Source organism: Octodon degus, unplaced genomic scaffold (assembly GCF_000260255.1).
Source record: "Octodon degus isolate 3935 unplaced genomic scaffold, OctDeg1.0 scaffold00105, whole genome shotgun sequence".
Classification (NCBI taxonomy): domain Eukaryota; kingdom Metazoa; phylum Chordata; class Mammalia; order Rodentia; family Octodontidae; genus Octodon; species Octodon degus.
In genome coordinates, this window is record NW_004524681.1 from 112,656 (window position 1) to 129,630 (window position 16,975).

The window sequence follows — 16,975 nt, forward strand, 5'->3', positions numbered from 1 at the left end:
TTCAGAGGTGACAGACTTTTTTTTTTTTTTTTGCGGTACCAGGGATTGAATTTAGGGCCTTGCACTTGCGAGGCAAGTGCTTATTCTACTGAGCCATCTCCCCAGCTCTAAACTTTTAAGAATATCAACATCGAAGGCCCTCAAAAATTTGAATGAAAATATACACATTGAAATGACATTTATATAAACATTTAAAAGCTTCAGAGTACGAGAGTATATGCTACTTTTAAGAATTTGTGTATTTAATAAAGATATTTAAATAGCCACAAATGTTACACATCAATTTACTTAAGGTTACCTTTGAGAAGGCGACAAGTGGTGGTAACACTGAACAGAGAAACAAAGGGAACTTCTTTTTCATTGTTATATTTAAGTATGTAGTAAAAATAATCAAAGGGCTAGATTAAGTGGTTGCTGAGGTTCCTGTCCAGCTCAGAATTGCTTTCATTTTCTTTTATAGATGAATTCTGTATATAGATAACAACCTATAAAGTTGACTTTCATATATACTTGAGATTTATCGAGTTGATTGTTACAGGTAGTTCTAAGCATTCCTTTCAAGAATCTCATTACTGGCAAATGGTGCTATATTGAATATTGATTTATAAAGTAATCACATTTTCAAATTTTGTATTAGTCTAAAAACTCATACTTAAGCAATTCACATCTTTCTAAAATAATGTTCTTCATATAGGGGACTGAATATTTTTTATAACTTATTTAAGTTTTATTGAACACCTGTTCTGTGCCAGATGATAAACTCAGTAGTGAGCAAAACATACATCCTGCTATCATGAAGTTTAAGTTCTAGTCAAGGAAGATAGCCAGTAATCAAGTTAATCAAAGTATAATGATTAGTGAAATGTGCAGTGCAGAAAAAGCAGCGTGAGAGTAATAGTGAGTGGAAGTGTTTTATATGGTGAAGTCATGAATGAACTGTCCTATAGAAGATATCACGTAAAGTCATAAAGAAAGTGGCCAAAGAGTCAAATGGATAAATAGTCTTAAAGGTTGTCAGAAGAAGCCAGCATGAGGTTATGTTCTGATTTGGCAGTGTGGAGGCCCAGTTGGCTTGATCTGAATAAATGAAAAACAGACTAGTAGGAGATGTGATAAGAAAATTGGAAGAACACTAGATAATGCAAGGCTGTTTTGGCCATGAAAATGACTTTGGAGCAAAGAATTATATGGAATGTGGCTTGAAAAAAGATTCATTCTGAAGGCTTTGTGAGAGAGCCCAGACAACATGGTAGTTGTGACAGAGTAAGATAGAAGTAAAAAAGCCCAGTCAGTTATTATTGCATTGTAGGCCATAGTGTTACTTTAGACCAAGATAAGATGGTTAGATCTTGGATATATTGCTTTTTGGCAGCAAGTCATTAGCGATCACTCTGATCCCAGGAGATCTTGTAGGAGTTACTGAGAAGAGAAAAATGGCACACATTGGCTGCCTGTGGATGATGAGGGATCCCCAAGGGAAATTTTAAAACCTTCAAAGATTGAGGGAATGGAATTTCATTCACATATACCTAGAGATTTTCTTTGCTTTTCTTGCTCCTTTCAGTCATTTCCAACTTTGCAGTTAACCCCATAATGCTTTGTTGTTAAAAAAAAAATGAAATTTGAAGTCTGTATATGGGCATAAAATTTTGATATTGGTTGCATTAAATGAAATGAGTTTTACACCAGACTTTAATTTTATAACTGCTGTTTGGCTCTATACAGAAGCAAACAACCATTTTTTGTTTGCATTTATTTGGCTCAAGGTATTTTATGGAAGATAACTTGGTTTATAATATCTCTTAAAGATTGTATGTAAACTTTCCAAAAATTTTGCATGATTTATTTGCATTTGCACTTAATCAGTAGTGTAACCACATCCACATGATACATTATTTTGTATAAGCTTTTGTATGTGTTATAGAAGCATTTCACTCATGTTCAGTAGTTCCATTAAAGATTGGCCTTATTTGTATTATTTCTAAATGTATTTGTCTGCCCTCATAATTTATACCATATTAGTTCATGTTTATTATTACTTTTAAGTCTTGAGAGACCTCCTGTTCCTGGGGTAGGGTAAAATGCGGTGGATGGGATAGGGAGGAAGAGAAATGAATTCATTTTACGTCGAGTCTTGAGTGCTACTGACTATGTCTTTATGGTCTTATAAGTGCTATCAAGCAAATCATTGCCCAGAGTAGATGACAAACAGTAAAATCATAATTTTTAAAAGTTTGTGCTCTTTTTCTAGCTATCGTAATACTTGTGCACTCCTGTACTTAGTCTGGTTAGACCACCTATTATAGTGTAACAACAGTTGGTTGAGTGTAACAGCAAACTCAGAGACTATTTTGATCTCACGTTAGAATTGAGTTTAGAACCATGAGTGGGAAATGAATTTATGAGAAACATGATCTTAGGAGTAATTCTATTTGAGAGTAATTTATATTTAGTAAACTTTTTATTCTTACTAACCTGACTTTCTTTCTCTTTTAGCAAAACTGTACAATCTAAAGTGGACTGCATTTTGGTAAGTGAAATATTTAACTTAAAAGTTCTTTTGTAAGAAGCCTGTTACCACTCTATGAAATGTCCAATTTTTAAGTAAGTACTGGTTCTAAATATACCCAATTTAGTGAATAAGTTTAGCATTTAATCACAATCTTGTGGGAAAACTGACTGACTATAAAGTTTCTAAATTTTTTCTCCTATATCTCATCTGTGTTGAAATCACAATATGAAATAGCATAGGTTTTGTATTATTACCCTTTACTGAAAGATTGCTTAAACAAATTGGTATTTTTCTACTCTAGTAACTCTGTAAGAATAAGTCTAAAATTTGAAGCTACTTGATGGCTTAGTTTTGTTATGATAACATATTTTACATGTTTTAGTTGCTAAACTTTAGGAGTTAAGTGGCAGTGGTAGTTTAAATTTAGGTTGTATTTATGGAACTCTGTAGAATTTGGATTTTTTTTTTTTTTAGAGCTTTTAACATACCTAGTAATTTTTGTTTTTTTGTATTATATTTTCCATTTTGAGGCACTATAAATAAATAAATAAGCACTATAACTTCCAATTTTAGATTTCAGCCTACAGATTCAGATTGTTATTGTAGTGCCTTAAGTCTTAAATGTGTAAGTAAAGAACCTGAAGCACCTGGAATGACTTAGTTATGAAATCTGTCCAGAGCTGCAGCAAAGACCTGCGATATTTAGTGAATCTACATTGCTAGATTACCAGAAGTGTCAGTATAGTTTATCTTTTTCCTTGTGATTTCTCATCTGTTCTTTTTTTTTCTTGTTCTTTTTTTTTTTTTTTTCTTGTACCAGGAATCAAACTCAAGACCATGTTCTTCCAAATTGTTCTTTACCCAAGTTTGAGTCTTCATATAGATTTGACTGTAGTTGTTTAGTCTTTTTAATATCTAGTGTATTAGGTAGGCATATAAATAGGACTAGTTCATGGGAGAATTTGGCCAATGCTTCTACACTTTGAGAATTTTGGGGGGGATATTTTCCCATTTCATTTCACTTTTTTCTTTTCCTTCCCTACCTTCCTTTTTTCTTTAACTCCAGCTCCACAATAATTCTGTGAAGTAGGTGATCTTGTTACCGCCCTTTTATAAAGTAACTGATACTGTTGCATTTAGTTAAAAAAAATTATGGAATATCTCCCATCTGTCATTATGCAATAAGGGATACAAACTTTGGAGGATTTTTTTTTCCATCAAGGCAGAAGAAACCTAGCAAAAATTATAAAATATGACAAGTATAAAATACTAAACAATGAAAGTTATTTTTAAGAAACCTTGGAATAGTTTTAAAGTATGTAGATTTTAAGGATATAGAATTTTAGTCTAATTTTTATCTTTTCTTTTTTTAAATGTATTTAGTACAGGATCTACGGGGCCTCACTACACAGATCAGACTTGTAGTAGTGATCCTTTTTGTTTTTCAGCCTCCAAAGCTCTGGAATTACAGGTGTGCACCACCATGCCCAGTCTTACTCACAGTCTCAGCATGCCCTGGCATAGCACACAAGGATTGAACCCCAGGCCCCTGTGTCTGCCTAAGCAAGTGCTTTAATCTGCTGAGCTATCTGGCTGGCCCTTTGTCTATAATTTTTAATACTCTCCTAGGACCTGGACATCTCAGTGATAAAATAGAATATCCTCATAATCTTTATGTCTTATTGGACAAGGTGGAAATTAAGAAAATGAACAAATAAATAAGCACTATAACTTCAGATAGTGATAAGTACCATTACAAAATTTTAAAAAGTCACAGGGAGGCAAATGATGATTCTAGAGTAAACTCAAAGTGGATGATCAGGGAAAGCTTCTTTGAAGAGAAAACATTTAAATAGACCTGCGGGAGAAGCCAGATTATCTGTTAGTTTGTCCTCTAGTAAGGGAGAATGAATAATACAAATACTCAGGAGAAAGGAGTTTGGGATGTTTATAGACAGTATGGATTCCAGGATGCTAAAATTTAGAGCTGGTTAGGGACAGAATGATAGCAAAAGTTGAGTGCAGAGTAGTTTATGTGCAACATATTATACATGAGAAGTAGCATAGATTTCATCCTAAGTGCATGGAAAGCCAATTAGAATATTCTAAGTAAGAGTAGTAGAATGATCTGATTTTTTAAAAAAAATATTTGTGGCGGGGTAGGGAGATAGGTTGGTGGTTTAAGCGCCTGCCTGGCTAGTGCAGGGTCCCAAGTTTGATCCCCAGTACCGCATGCTATGCTGGTCCCAGGTCCCTGGGTGTGCCATGCCAGCCCTGAAACAGGGCGTAGTGGCACATCCCTGTAATCCCAGCACTGGGGAGACTGAGACAGTAGGATCACTACAAGTCCAAACTGCATAGCAAGACCCTGTATCAAAAAATAAAAATTAAAAAAAAAAAAAACACGGAAAATGGACTGTAATCTAGTATAGCAATCTTAGTAGAAAGTTCAAGGCTCTTGATTAGCTGAAGGCAGAGAAAGATATAATACTGTTTTTTTTTAAAGTGCATAGACTCCAAGCATATTTTGAGTATAAAGCTAGCAGGCCTTGCTGATAGATTGAAGCTACCAATAAGGAAGTACAAAAAAGAATCAAAGCTAACATCTTTAGTATAAAGTGTTTCTTATATGATACATTAGCTTATAATGAATTCTCTCATTATGTACTTATGTATGAGTGTCTGTATCTTGCTTTCAGTTTTGAAAGATAGTTTCACTGGATATAGAATTCCTGCTTGACAGTTTTATGTGTCTTTTATTTTTTTGAATACATTATTCCATTGCCTTTCAGATTCCATTGTTGCTAATAAAGGTAGCAGTAATGGTGCCATTGTTTTCCTATACATGATGAATTGTTTTTCTCAAGTTGCTATGAAGATTTATTCTTTTTTTTTTAAATTTTATTTATTTGTGTGTGTGTGTGTGTGTGTGTGTGTGTGTGTGTGTAGCCAGCTCAGCCCACCAGGGGGCAGGGCTGGCTGGCATGTGGTGCTGGGGGATTGAACCGAGGTCCCTGTGCTTTGCTAAGCTTGTTCTAAGTAGGTGCTTTAGACCACTGAGCCATCTCACCAGCCCTATGAAGATTTATTCTATAATCATGTATCACTTGTTCACTTGCCTACTTCCTCTGGCTTTTAGCAGTTTCTTATATGTGAGGATGCTGAGCACTTTATTGTACTTGGGATTCATTGAACTCACATTCATAAATCACATTTGGAGAGTTTTCAGCCATTATCCCTTGGATTCTCTTCATAAAATTCTGATTACACATCTGTTGAAATAACTGATGTTATTCTAGTCTTTGAGACTTTATTATTTTTTTTCTAGTTATCCTTTTCTGTGGTCAGATACTATAGTCTCTTATTACAAGACTCGTCACCTGGTTTAGCTCTGTGCATTCAAACCCAGTCTTATTTTAGCAGCACTGCCATGCGAGTAGCCACAATTAAGAACGCCAAGTCCCAGAGTTATAGCCTCAAGTTTGGGAATCCAGTTGCTAAACACTTAGGTCCCAGATTGTTTTTGTTTGTTTGTTTTGTTTTGTTTTGTTTTATTCTGTGTCATTTTGTAGTTGCTTTGGGATATTTTCTGCTATTATTTTGCCTTTCCCATATCTGCTTGTGATGCTTTTTTTTTATTTTATTTTTATTTTTCAACAAATAATACACTGCATATATTCTTCTTAGTGGTTAATTGCTGTACAAGATGCGGACTTGTGATCCTATTTACAAACACCATTAGAACAAATCATTCTATTCATTAACAGAATGTAACTATATATCTATCCCAACCACTTTGAATACACAGATACAAAATGGACATTCATCTGTATACCCCATTTTTTCTAAGTTCCGTTATTGAATATTATAGGTGTGTAAACTCAGCAAAATATTCTAAACTTGTGATGCTTTTTATCATGCTTTTTAGAATTTGTAGTTTTACCTTTCTCTTGCAGATAAAATGAACCATTTTGAGTTTGAAGGGTTTTTTGGTTTAAGGTGATTTTTAACATATGAATGGATATCCATCCATCCATTTGTTCCAGCATCATTTGATGAAATTCTACCCTTCCCTAATCACTTAATGTATTAAAGATCATTATGTGTGGATCTTGTACATTTTGTTTTGCATCTATTGTTATATCTATAATTAGGACATCAGATTGTCTTGTCTACTGGATCATTATAGAAAATTTTTATCAGATGATATAGTCAAAATTGTTTTTAGTATCTTCATGCAAGTTGTAGAATTACCCTATCAATTTCTATTTTTAAAATTCTATTAGGAGTTTGATTGGCATTACTATGAATTTGTAGATCAGTTTGGGTGTATTTGACATCTTACTAATAATGAGTCTTGATCCATGACTTTGAGATATATCTTCATGTTAGTTGGTTTTCTGTAATTTGTCACAGTAGAGTTTTGTATTTTCTATGTGTAGGTTTTATATGTATGTCATAAAACTATTTCTAAGTATTTATTAACATCTTAAAATATAGGATACTATTGTGAAGGGCACGTAAAAATTTTGTTACATATTGTTTTCTTGTCCATATTTGTACCACCCTTGTAACCTATAAGCTTGCAAATTCTTAGACTCTTAGACCTACTCAGTCATTATCTATGAATAAAGACCTTTTTTAATTCTTTTTCAATTTGTGTATGTATTTACTTATTTTCCTCACTTTATTACACTGCAATACACACACACATTTAGTATCCATATGACATTAATTGTAGCATTTTCTTTGCTCTTTATACATTGAATATGTTCTTTTCTGTATCTATTTTACTAAGTTTTTTTTGTTTGTTTTAATTGTAATTACATATTAAAGGACTAAGAATTTAGCTTAGTCTTCACATAAACAAACGAGGTCCTTGATTTGATATCCGTAACACTCATACCCCTATGTGTGCACACGCATGCACACTGGTTTTTATCACATTTCCTACACTTATTTGTGGTTTATATTTCTGTATTATAATATTCTATAATCTGTTTACTAAAATGTTTGATGTGCTTTACAATCCATTTGTTAGATTTTCTACTTTAGATTTCTTTGTTTTTAGTATTGGAAACTAACTTTTTAATATTTTTATGGTCATACGTTCTTTTAAATCCTTGGGAATAGTTGGAATACCTTATTCTAGCTGCTTTTATTTGGTAATTATATTATTTTTGTCCTTCCTACTTTTTTTAAATGAATTTTGGTACAATCATAGTAATGATTTTGTCATTCTAATTTAGAATTTAGTACTGTTGTGTTATTTTGGTTTTAAGATTTATTTTTGGAGGAACCGGGGATTGAACTCAGGCCCTTGCGCTCACCAGGGAAGCGCTCACACTGAGCCATCTCCCTGGCCTAGAATTTAGTACTGTACACTGATTTTTGTGGTTTTTATTTTCATTTCATGTTTTTAAGAAAATAAAAAATAAAAAGATTATTAAGAAAAACATGATAGGAATTCAATAATTGTTATATATTGTTGTCTTCAAAGTAGTTATTTAGATTACCAAATAAAAGCCTTGAGTTTATCTTTCTTTATAGCTGAGTAATAGTGCATTGTATAAAATATCACATCTTTTTTTTATCCATCCTCAATTGATGGGCATTGAGTTTTTCTAATATTTACCTATGACAGATTGGGCTGAAGTAAACATGGGCACACATATAGCACTGTGATATGATGTTTTCAGTTCTAGAAAAATACTCAGAAGGGGAATAACGTAGTTAAATGGGAACTCTAACTCTGTGATAGTTTTCTGAGGACTCTCCACACTGATTTCCATGGTGGTTGTACCAGCCTGCACTCCCACCATCAGAGCTGAAGTACAGATCCAAGAATATTAGATACTGTCTCAGTTGTGTTATGCAGATTATTCTCTCTGCATGTCCTTTCTGCATCTTGCAGAGATGATTTTGGGCCTCCTGTGTAGCCCATCTCACAGCACTCACCTATTTCCTGCCATTCTCAGTCACTCATCCTTAAGCCACTCCTTTCTTCTTGAATGAATAAAACCTGAATTCTGCCTTGGGTTGAGGTCTTTGTTCCAGATAGCCATCATCATGGCTGCACTTAGGATCTCTTAAACCCCGCTAATTGCAAATATGCCTTAGTGTCCTTATTCTCTCCACCGGTTTTACTGGAAGTGGTAGATTGGAATTAACTCACTAGAATTCCAATAACTTTTTATGGAATTACAAATATAAACTTCCTGAGCCTCAGAGGACTGGAAAGGGCATTCTGTGCAACACTATTTATTAAAAAGGCTGTCTTTTTTCCAGTAACCATGTTTGGCTCCTTTGTCAAAGATAAAGCAGCTGAGTGTGTTTGTAGTTGTGTCTGTGTCTTCTAATCTGTGCAATTGATCCTCATGTCTTTTTTTTTTTTTTCCCCAGTACCATGCTGATTTTGTCACAGTAGCTTTGTAGTATCATTTCAATTCAGGGATTGTGATGTCTCCTGCCTTTCTTTTGTTGCGCAGTATTACTTTTGCTGTTCTAGGTCTCTTCTGGTTCCAGGTGAATTAGGAGTGTTTTCTCTAGATCTATGAGGTATGCTAGTGGTGTTTGATCAGGTTTGCATTGAATCAATATGGCAGTTTTGGGAGTATGGCTATTTTACAATATTAGTTCTTCCTGTCGATGAGCAGGGATTATATTTCCATTTCTGAAATCCTCTTCAGTCTCTTTTTTCAGAGTACTGAAATTTTCACTGAGTAGATCTTTCACTTTGTTGGATTAATTACTAAATATTTCATTTTGGGGGATGCTATTATGAAGGGAGTTATTTCTCTAATTTCTCAGTGTGCTTACTGTTTGTGTACAAGACCACTATTGATTTGGGGGTGTTGACTTTGTATCCTGCTATGCTATTGAATTTGTTTATTAATTCTAAGAGTCTTTTGGTGGAGTTTTTTTGCTAATCATTTGGTTTTTTGACTCTTGATTTTGTTCTCAAAGTGTACTAATGTTTGTTTTGGCAGGCAGCTAGGTTATTTGTAGATTAAATTGATGTTTGGGGACTTACATTTAAGTCTAGTTAGGGCAGGTCTAGAGTAACTTCAACTATACTAGACTTAATTGAGTTCTTACACTAAAGTGTTATCCTGCTGTGGTGTCTGTTGTCATGAGCTGCCTAACTGTGGGCTTACAATCTGAGAAATACATTGCTTGGAGATTTTGTTATTGTATAGACATCACACAGCACAAGCCAAGATGGCCACAGTATTAACTTTGTACTGTGTTTTAAGGAGACCACTGTGATATATATGGTCCCATTATTGACTTATTATCCAGCCATAACTACTGAATTTCTTAGGTATTCACTGCGATTTCTCAAACCTGCCTAGAATTTGAAAATGTGTTAGCCATTTGTGGATCCCTGATAGTGTTTTGTCTAGCCCTGTGCAATTTTTCTCTATATGTATGCAGTTTAGTATTCAGTAATATATTCCAAGTCTGCATAGAGATTTGTGTAGATTTTAAAGATATGCTTTGCCTTCCCTCCATATAGATGTTTGCTTCCTCTAGCACCAACTTTCGTCTTCATCTCAGCAGTCTTGCCTTGTTTGCCTAGTTACTCTTCAATATTACAGTTCAGAAGGGGCCTCTGTGGAATCATGTTACTTAATTCTTTTTTTCTCTTGCAACTCTGTGCCCTTATTATCCAGTTTCTGAAACAGTTGTTAATTTGTTTGGTATATGTTTTGAATTGGTCAAGCTGAGAGAGTTGCTGCCAATGTCAGGTACTCCAGTGTGACCACATGTGGAATAACTTTAATAAGACTATTTTTAGTATTCAATAGAATATATAGGCCCCCTCATACAGTTTCCTGGTGAGCTGTTTTCCACTGTTGCCACTAAAGCTATTTCAGACTTCTTTGGCTCAAGCTGAGCCCTCCTCTTCTCTCTGTCAAATGATCTTGCTTTCTACTTCTCTGAGGAAAAAGGTAAGTCCCCAGCTAGATGCCAGTTCTCTTTTCTGCCAAGAAAAGCAGCCTGTCTGAAAGCTGATTTTTCTCTGCTTAGATTTTACATCCCGTCTCTTCCTATGTTAGAGCTCACTTCATGACTTACTTTTTCCTTTTCATTATCTCATTTTTTACTTAACTATAAATGTTTCCATTAATATTTAAGTGCTGAATTTTCCCCAGCATTAAAAAAATCTTCCTAAAATCCATAACCCTTTTTGAGCTATTATCTGTGTTCTTTTGTTTTGAAAGAAGGAAGTCAAAGTTTGATCAACGTACTGATTAAACTCAACTCTTCTGTCACCTTCTGTCTAGTTTTCAACCCTAGTAGCAAATATCTTCTAATATCACTCCTCTGAAACTTGTATTTATATACTCTCTCAGTTTTCACTTGTTGCTGAGACAAAATGCCCAACACTCAAAATGAAAGAAGGAAAGGCTTATTTGGCTCACAGTTTGTGGAGGTTCAGTCTGTACTCAGCTGGCTCCCAGCAGTTTGGCACATGGCAGAGAGCAGCAGTTCACGCAGCAGAAAACAGCGCAGAGCAAAGGGCAGGGCAGCAGCTGTGCCTTCTAGCAAGCCTTTCTACCTTCCTTCCACACTGACTGAAAATCAGAGCTCCTTTGAGGAAGTGGGGTGCAGAATCATTCCTCAACCCCTTTATATACCCTTTCTGTGCTGAGTCACTCTAGGGTGTGGCCCTCTATGCCCCAGGAGGGGGCCTCCATACCCCAGGGAGGGGCCACCATTCCCTAGGGCTTGAAGTTGCAGAGCCAAGTTGATACATTGTATCAGCTATCACATATACCATGACCTCCTACTTCTAATAAAATGGTAATTTCAACTCTAACAACCATTTTTTTGTTTTGCTCTGTTCATAGTCCCTTTATATACAGCACCCTATTCCCCCAGTGTGGTTGTCTGATGTTTTAAACTGCTTAAAGAACCTATTGTCCTGGTTTTCTTGTTAATGTTTTGGCATATCCATTTTCACCTTTTTTTGAGGGCCTTTCTTTTGTTGTATCTATACTTGGGTTTTTCCAGAGTGAATTTGTCTACTCTGATGGTTTTGCTTAATCTTTTTATTCTTTACTTTTTATTATTTTTTGTGTATTTGGTAACAATATACTGCTGACTTTCAGTTCATATTCCCAATTTAAGGTACAGATCTTTGTATCTGATACTCTATCTTAATCAATTTCATCTGGGTGCCCCATAGCCAGTTCACATTCAACTTTTCCAGAGCAAACTCATTGTGACATACCACACATTCTGTACCTATCTATGTTAATTTTCTGTTATTACTGTCATAAATTACATCTGGTGGCTTCATAAAAATTTATGATTTGAGAGTTCTGCAGTTGAGATATTTGACATGGGTCTTAGTGGGATGACTATGTTGACATAAGAGATTCTAAGGGAAAATGTATTTCTCCGCTTTTCTAGCATCTAGTAGCTGCAACTTTTTCTCACTTTGCACCACTAACATTTTGTTGTAGTCAAATTTCCCTCATCCTTCTTATCAGGATTGTCTGTTGGAACTTTCTGTGGTCATAGCAGTGTTCTGTATAGTGTATGTTCAGTATGGTAGCCTGTCTTACTTTTCTCTCATTGCTGGGACAAAATACCTGATACCCAAAATTAAGAAATGAAACGTTTATTTAGGTCATAGTTGGTTGAGATTTCAGGCCATACTCAGCTGGCTTGAAGGCAGGCTGGCACATGGCAGCAGGCAGCAGTTCATGGCCGTAGAAAACAGCAAAGGGAAGAGCTGCAGCTGCTAGCTAACCTCTTTCCCCTCCTCATTTGTATGCAGATTGTCTGCCCCATGCTCACACCCATAATCCTAGCATTGAATCATGTATTAATCACAAACTTTAGAAGCCACTCCAGTAACTAAATGAGACTTCTCACTCTGCTTCACACAATGCCCTCTAACGGAGAACACTGCCTGGCCTTTCAGGCCTTCTTCTGAAATCTAGGTGGAAGCCTTCTTAACCGCTGAACTCTTAGATTCTGCTTGCTTCTAAAACCATTACCATGTGGATGATGACGCCATGGTCTGCTGCCAGCTGGAGCAGTAGCCAGATTTTCTTCTCTCTTGGCTATAGGGGTTGAGTGCCCAGATCGCCCAACACTCTGAACCAGATTCTAAGGAACAACAGATTCTCTATGAAGCTGCCATTCTGGAACATGATGTTCTGCGGCTTTCTCCCTGCAAAGTCTCTCACCCTTACAATTCTGAGGCAGCAAAGGGTTGAGACCTGCCCCCTCCTGTGATGCCCTCAGGCTGTCTTTTCTATTGTCAGCAGTGGAGATCCTCTCAGCTCTATCTTTGCATTCCACAGCTTTATTGGCTCTGCCTTTCTGGTCAAACTCACATTTTTTTAATTTTTATTTTATTTTATTTTTATGTATTTGGTACAGGGTCTCACTACACAGCTTGGACTCCTAGTGATCCTCCTGTTTTTAGCCTCCCCAGTGCTGAGATTACAGGCACGCGCCACATCCTCTGCCTAGGTCCCCACTCAGCACACAGCACACTCTCAAGGGCAGGGCTGGTGCAGCCTGTGGTATTGGGGATCAAACCTACAGCTGCTAGCTAGCCTCTTTCCCCTCCTTACATTTGTATGTGGATTATCTGCCCCAGGGAAGTGTAGAACTCACATGCATAATCCTAGCTTTGAATCATGAATTAATCACAAACTCCAGAAGCCACCCGGCTTTTTAGGACACCTAGATACAAACTGTAACATAGCCACTAGGCACATGAGGCTCTTGCACAGTTAAAATGTGGCTAGTGTGGTGAAGGAACTGGACTTTAACTAATTGAACTAGTGGCTACCACATTGGGCAGCACAGATCTGGGTAATGATTTTTAGCAGTAGGTGATGTTTGTCTCTCCTCCCACCAGCAGGGATTGGGGGGCAGTATTTGAAAATATCTAGAGACACTGATTTTTACGTTGGGGAAATGCTACCAGCATGGCATAGAGGCCTGGATGCTGTTTAAACATCCTACAAAATATGGGATAGCCTCCTACTCTTACTCTACCCCAAGATGTCAGTGTTGAGGTTTAAAAACACTTGTCTAAACTGTCTTTGTATTTGTTATACCTACTTATATTTTGAGGGGATTCATCTTATATATCTCCCTTTTTTCTCAGGACTGAGTTTGGTGTGTCCTCTGTTGCATAATCTCATGCTTCGCTCTTTGGTGTAACTGTGTTATTCTGTGTCAATTAAGAGTATCATTTTTGTTTGTTTTTGGCTTCAATGTAGGAATATATTCTTTGAAATATACCTAAAGGAATGTGAAAATGCTGAATAAATATTAGATGAATATATGCATGCATGTTTATAAACCAACCGATTATTAAATAGATTATAGTTTGTGAACACTGAAGAAATGTTGGCAGCTTTTAGAGAGCATACAGTTACTGAAATACTTGAAAACCTTTTTATAATAACTCCTACTTTGCCAGTAAGAGTAGAACACTGTTTCATTGCTTTAGGAAGAAAGAATCTTTTCTTTTTCTGTCCTGTTCCCCTTCCCTCCCACTTCACCTTGTGCAGGTGTACCCCTTCCTTCCATCCTCTGCTGTTACAAGATAATCAGCATGAGCACTCCCATCCCCAGGGCACTGGTGCCAGACTAAGACTCCACTGCATAAAAGGATTTTTAGCAGGTAAACTCGGATGAGTGGGCAGAAATAAATTTAGCTGGCAAGAAATGGAGCAGAGTGGTTCTATAATGGAATTAACATCACTTTGAATCCTTTTTGTGCCGTTACTGTCTAACCTTGTTTAATTTTAACCTAACTTAGCCCTATAAAATGGTAGTAATCATAACACCTACTAATCCACTAAGTGTGAATATTAATTAGTGTAGAGTACCTGTCACATGATAAGTACATGGAAGCTTTAGTTTCAAGTGTTGTATGTGTAAGTTGGTAATGAGGCTTGAATTGATTTAAACTCCATAAATGTACATTTCTGAAAGGCTAAACATTAGTCAAGGATCATTTGTATGTTTATCATCAAAAGACTTACTGTTTAAGGGTGAATGCTCACTACATAGAATCACTGAGATCAGAGTATTGAATTCTCCAAGTGTGGGCAGTGGAACATGGAGCAGGTGGAGTCATGTGGCTACAGCCATCCAGGAGCTGGCAGGCACATGCTGTGGGACTGGTGCCAGCCTGGGCCCTCGACTTCCTTCCTTGCCAGACCTTTCTAGATGCCCCACTTCTGCCAGCTGTGCCTTTCTCATGTTTCTTCTTTTGGATGAGGGTGCTCCTCTTGGACTCAGATCAGAAGTTGCCTTTTTTACAAAACATTTTCTAGAAACTTACTCACCTAAGCTATTAGTGACTTAAGCATTTGTGCTAGCAAATAAGACATCAAAAGTTAGGTATTTCAGAGTAGAGCAGTAACTCAAATACTACCAGTTTTAGCCTCTGTTTTATTTACTTTGTCTTTTTTCCTGTAACGTAGCTTTCATCCAGTTGCTGAAACAAGAAGAGAGGAAGGGAGAAACTTTCTTCATGGAAGTTGTCTCTTTATTCAGGTCAACTCCTTCTATTTAGGAACCTCAGACACATTCAATTTTGGCTACCCTAACTGCGAGAGAAGCTAGGACATAGCCCATTGTATGGCATACATGCCACAGCAGGCTGTTATCACTGAAAGCTCTAAAAGGTTCATCATCAGTGGTATAGATTATTCTGAGGTAGTTAGCAATATGCGTACCATGTGTCTCGTCTATTAACTGTACCATCCCATGTTATGGGCTCTGCTTTAGTGTACCCTTTATGTATATCTACCAAAAGATTTTACCATGGGTATACTAATTAATAGTTTCGTTTCTTTTCCTGTCCAAAAATAAACTTTTGAGGTAAGGCCTGATTCTTCAAGTTTCTGTCTTCATTGCTTGGCAGTCTCTAGTACCTGAAAGATAGTAAATATTCTCTAGATGATTTTTTAAAAACAGTATTTATCAGGCTGGGCAGATTGTTTGGTGGCATAAGCACTTGCCTGCCAAGTGCAAGGTCCATCCCAGGTTACTGCATGCTGTGCCAGCCCCAGAACCCCAGGCACGCCGTGCAGACCTCAGCACATGGCATGGTGGCCCACACCTGTAATCCCAGCACTGGAGAAACTGAGACAGGAATATTATTACAAGTCCAGACTGAGTCGCGAGACCCTATATCAATAATAATAATAATAATAATAATAATAATAATAATTTTTTTAAAAAGTACTTGTTGGGACCGGGGAGATGGCTCAGTGGAATACGCGCTTCTGTGGCAAGTGCAAGGGCCTGAGTTCAATCCCCAGTTCTGCAAAAAAATAAAATAAAATAAAATAAAAAGTACTTGTCAAAAATGATGTAATAGTATACACAAATACTTTCTTTGTATTTGTCTTGCTATAATAGTTTATCGAGTACTGACCATATGCCATATAAAAAGTTTATGATCAGTCCTCAGAATTTGCATGTGAGCCTAATATGTTAGCATCCTCATTTTACAGTTGAAGAAACAGACTCATACAAGAAAAATAACTTGTCTTAAAATTTAACTTATTGAAAGAATTAGGCTTCTACTCCAATGGTCAGACTCCAGAGCCCAACGTTTTAAAAACCGTGATATGCTGTATTTTAAATTTTTTCTCAAATATGAGTATATATGTGAAATTTTTGAAATTATTCTTCTAATTAAAAATATGGTCCTGAAAGTAATCTCCCCAATGAAAAATAATTCTGAAATTAAAAGGTAAAACCTGGCCTCATTTTCATACTGAATTTTAATAATCACCTGTAAATGTAATCTGTTTTGTACAAGCAGGTTGTTTGAATGCTATCTTTAAATTTTAACGTGCTACAGCAGATGCAGACCTTAAACTTGTGATTATCTTTCTGCCTCAGCTTCCCCAATGCCAGGATTATAGGCAAGCAGCCCCACACCTAGCTTCTGTGCTGTTTTTATGGGGCTTTTTTTTTTTTTTTGGTACTGAAGTGGCAGGATTATTTCCACAGAAGATTGTATTATAGGAATAACAGTCTATTGCTGGTGACCAAGCTTGGGAAACATCAAACAGAATCATGCTTAGCCCAGTTCTTTGTTCTGCTTTTGCTTATATATTTTCCCTGGTTTCCAGGGAAATGGAATGCCATGCTTACTGGAAGTGTAAGGTTTGGCAGGCTATCACTGCAATAGGTTACAACCCGGTGTGGGGATTTATGGCAACATATGGCTTGACTCTACTTCCTTTAATTAGTCCTGTTTCTTCCCTTATCTCTTTCGTGTTTGTCAAGTTTTAATAAGGCAGGGGAAGGAGTGAAGGATTGGGGCAGTTTAGGTGGGGTTACACAGGGGTAACTCAGCCCAGATGTCCTCCTGTCACTGAAACATTCTGGGCAGGGTCACACTGAGTTGATTCTGCCTCAGTCTCTCCTATTTCTAAGGTGAGTTGGATACTAAAC

General features: G+C 36.5%; 1 protein-coding gene across 1 annotated transcript in view; it reads left to right on the forward strand.

Moving 5' to 3' along the window:
• The window catches only part of Rfx7 (regulatory factor X7), a 143,959-nt gene that overhangs the window by 46,811 nt on the left and 80,173 nt on the right, over nucleotides 1-16,975 (forward strand). The window contains exon 2 of the mRNA XM_004638985.2: nucleotides 2,497-2,530. Coding sequence (XP_004639042.2) covers nucleotides 2,497-2,530 — 34 coding nt within the window. The remainder of the gene's footprint in view (nucleotides 1-2,496; nucleotides 2,531-16,975) is intronic.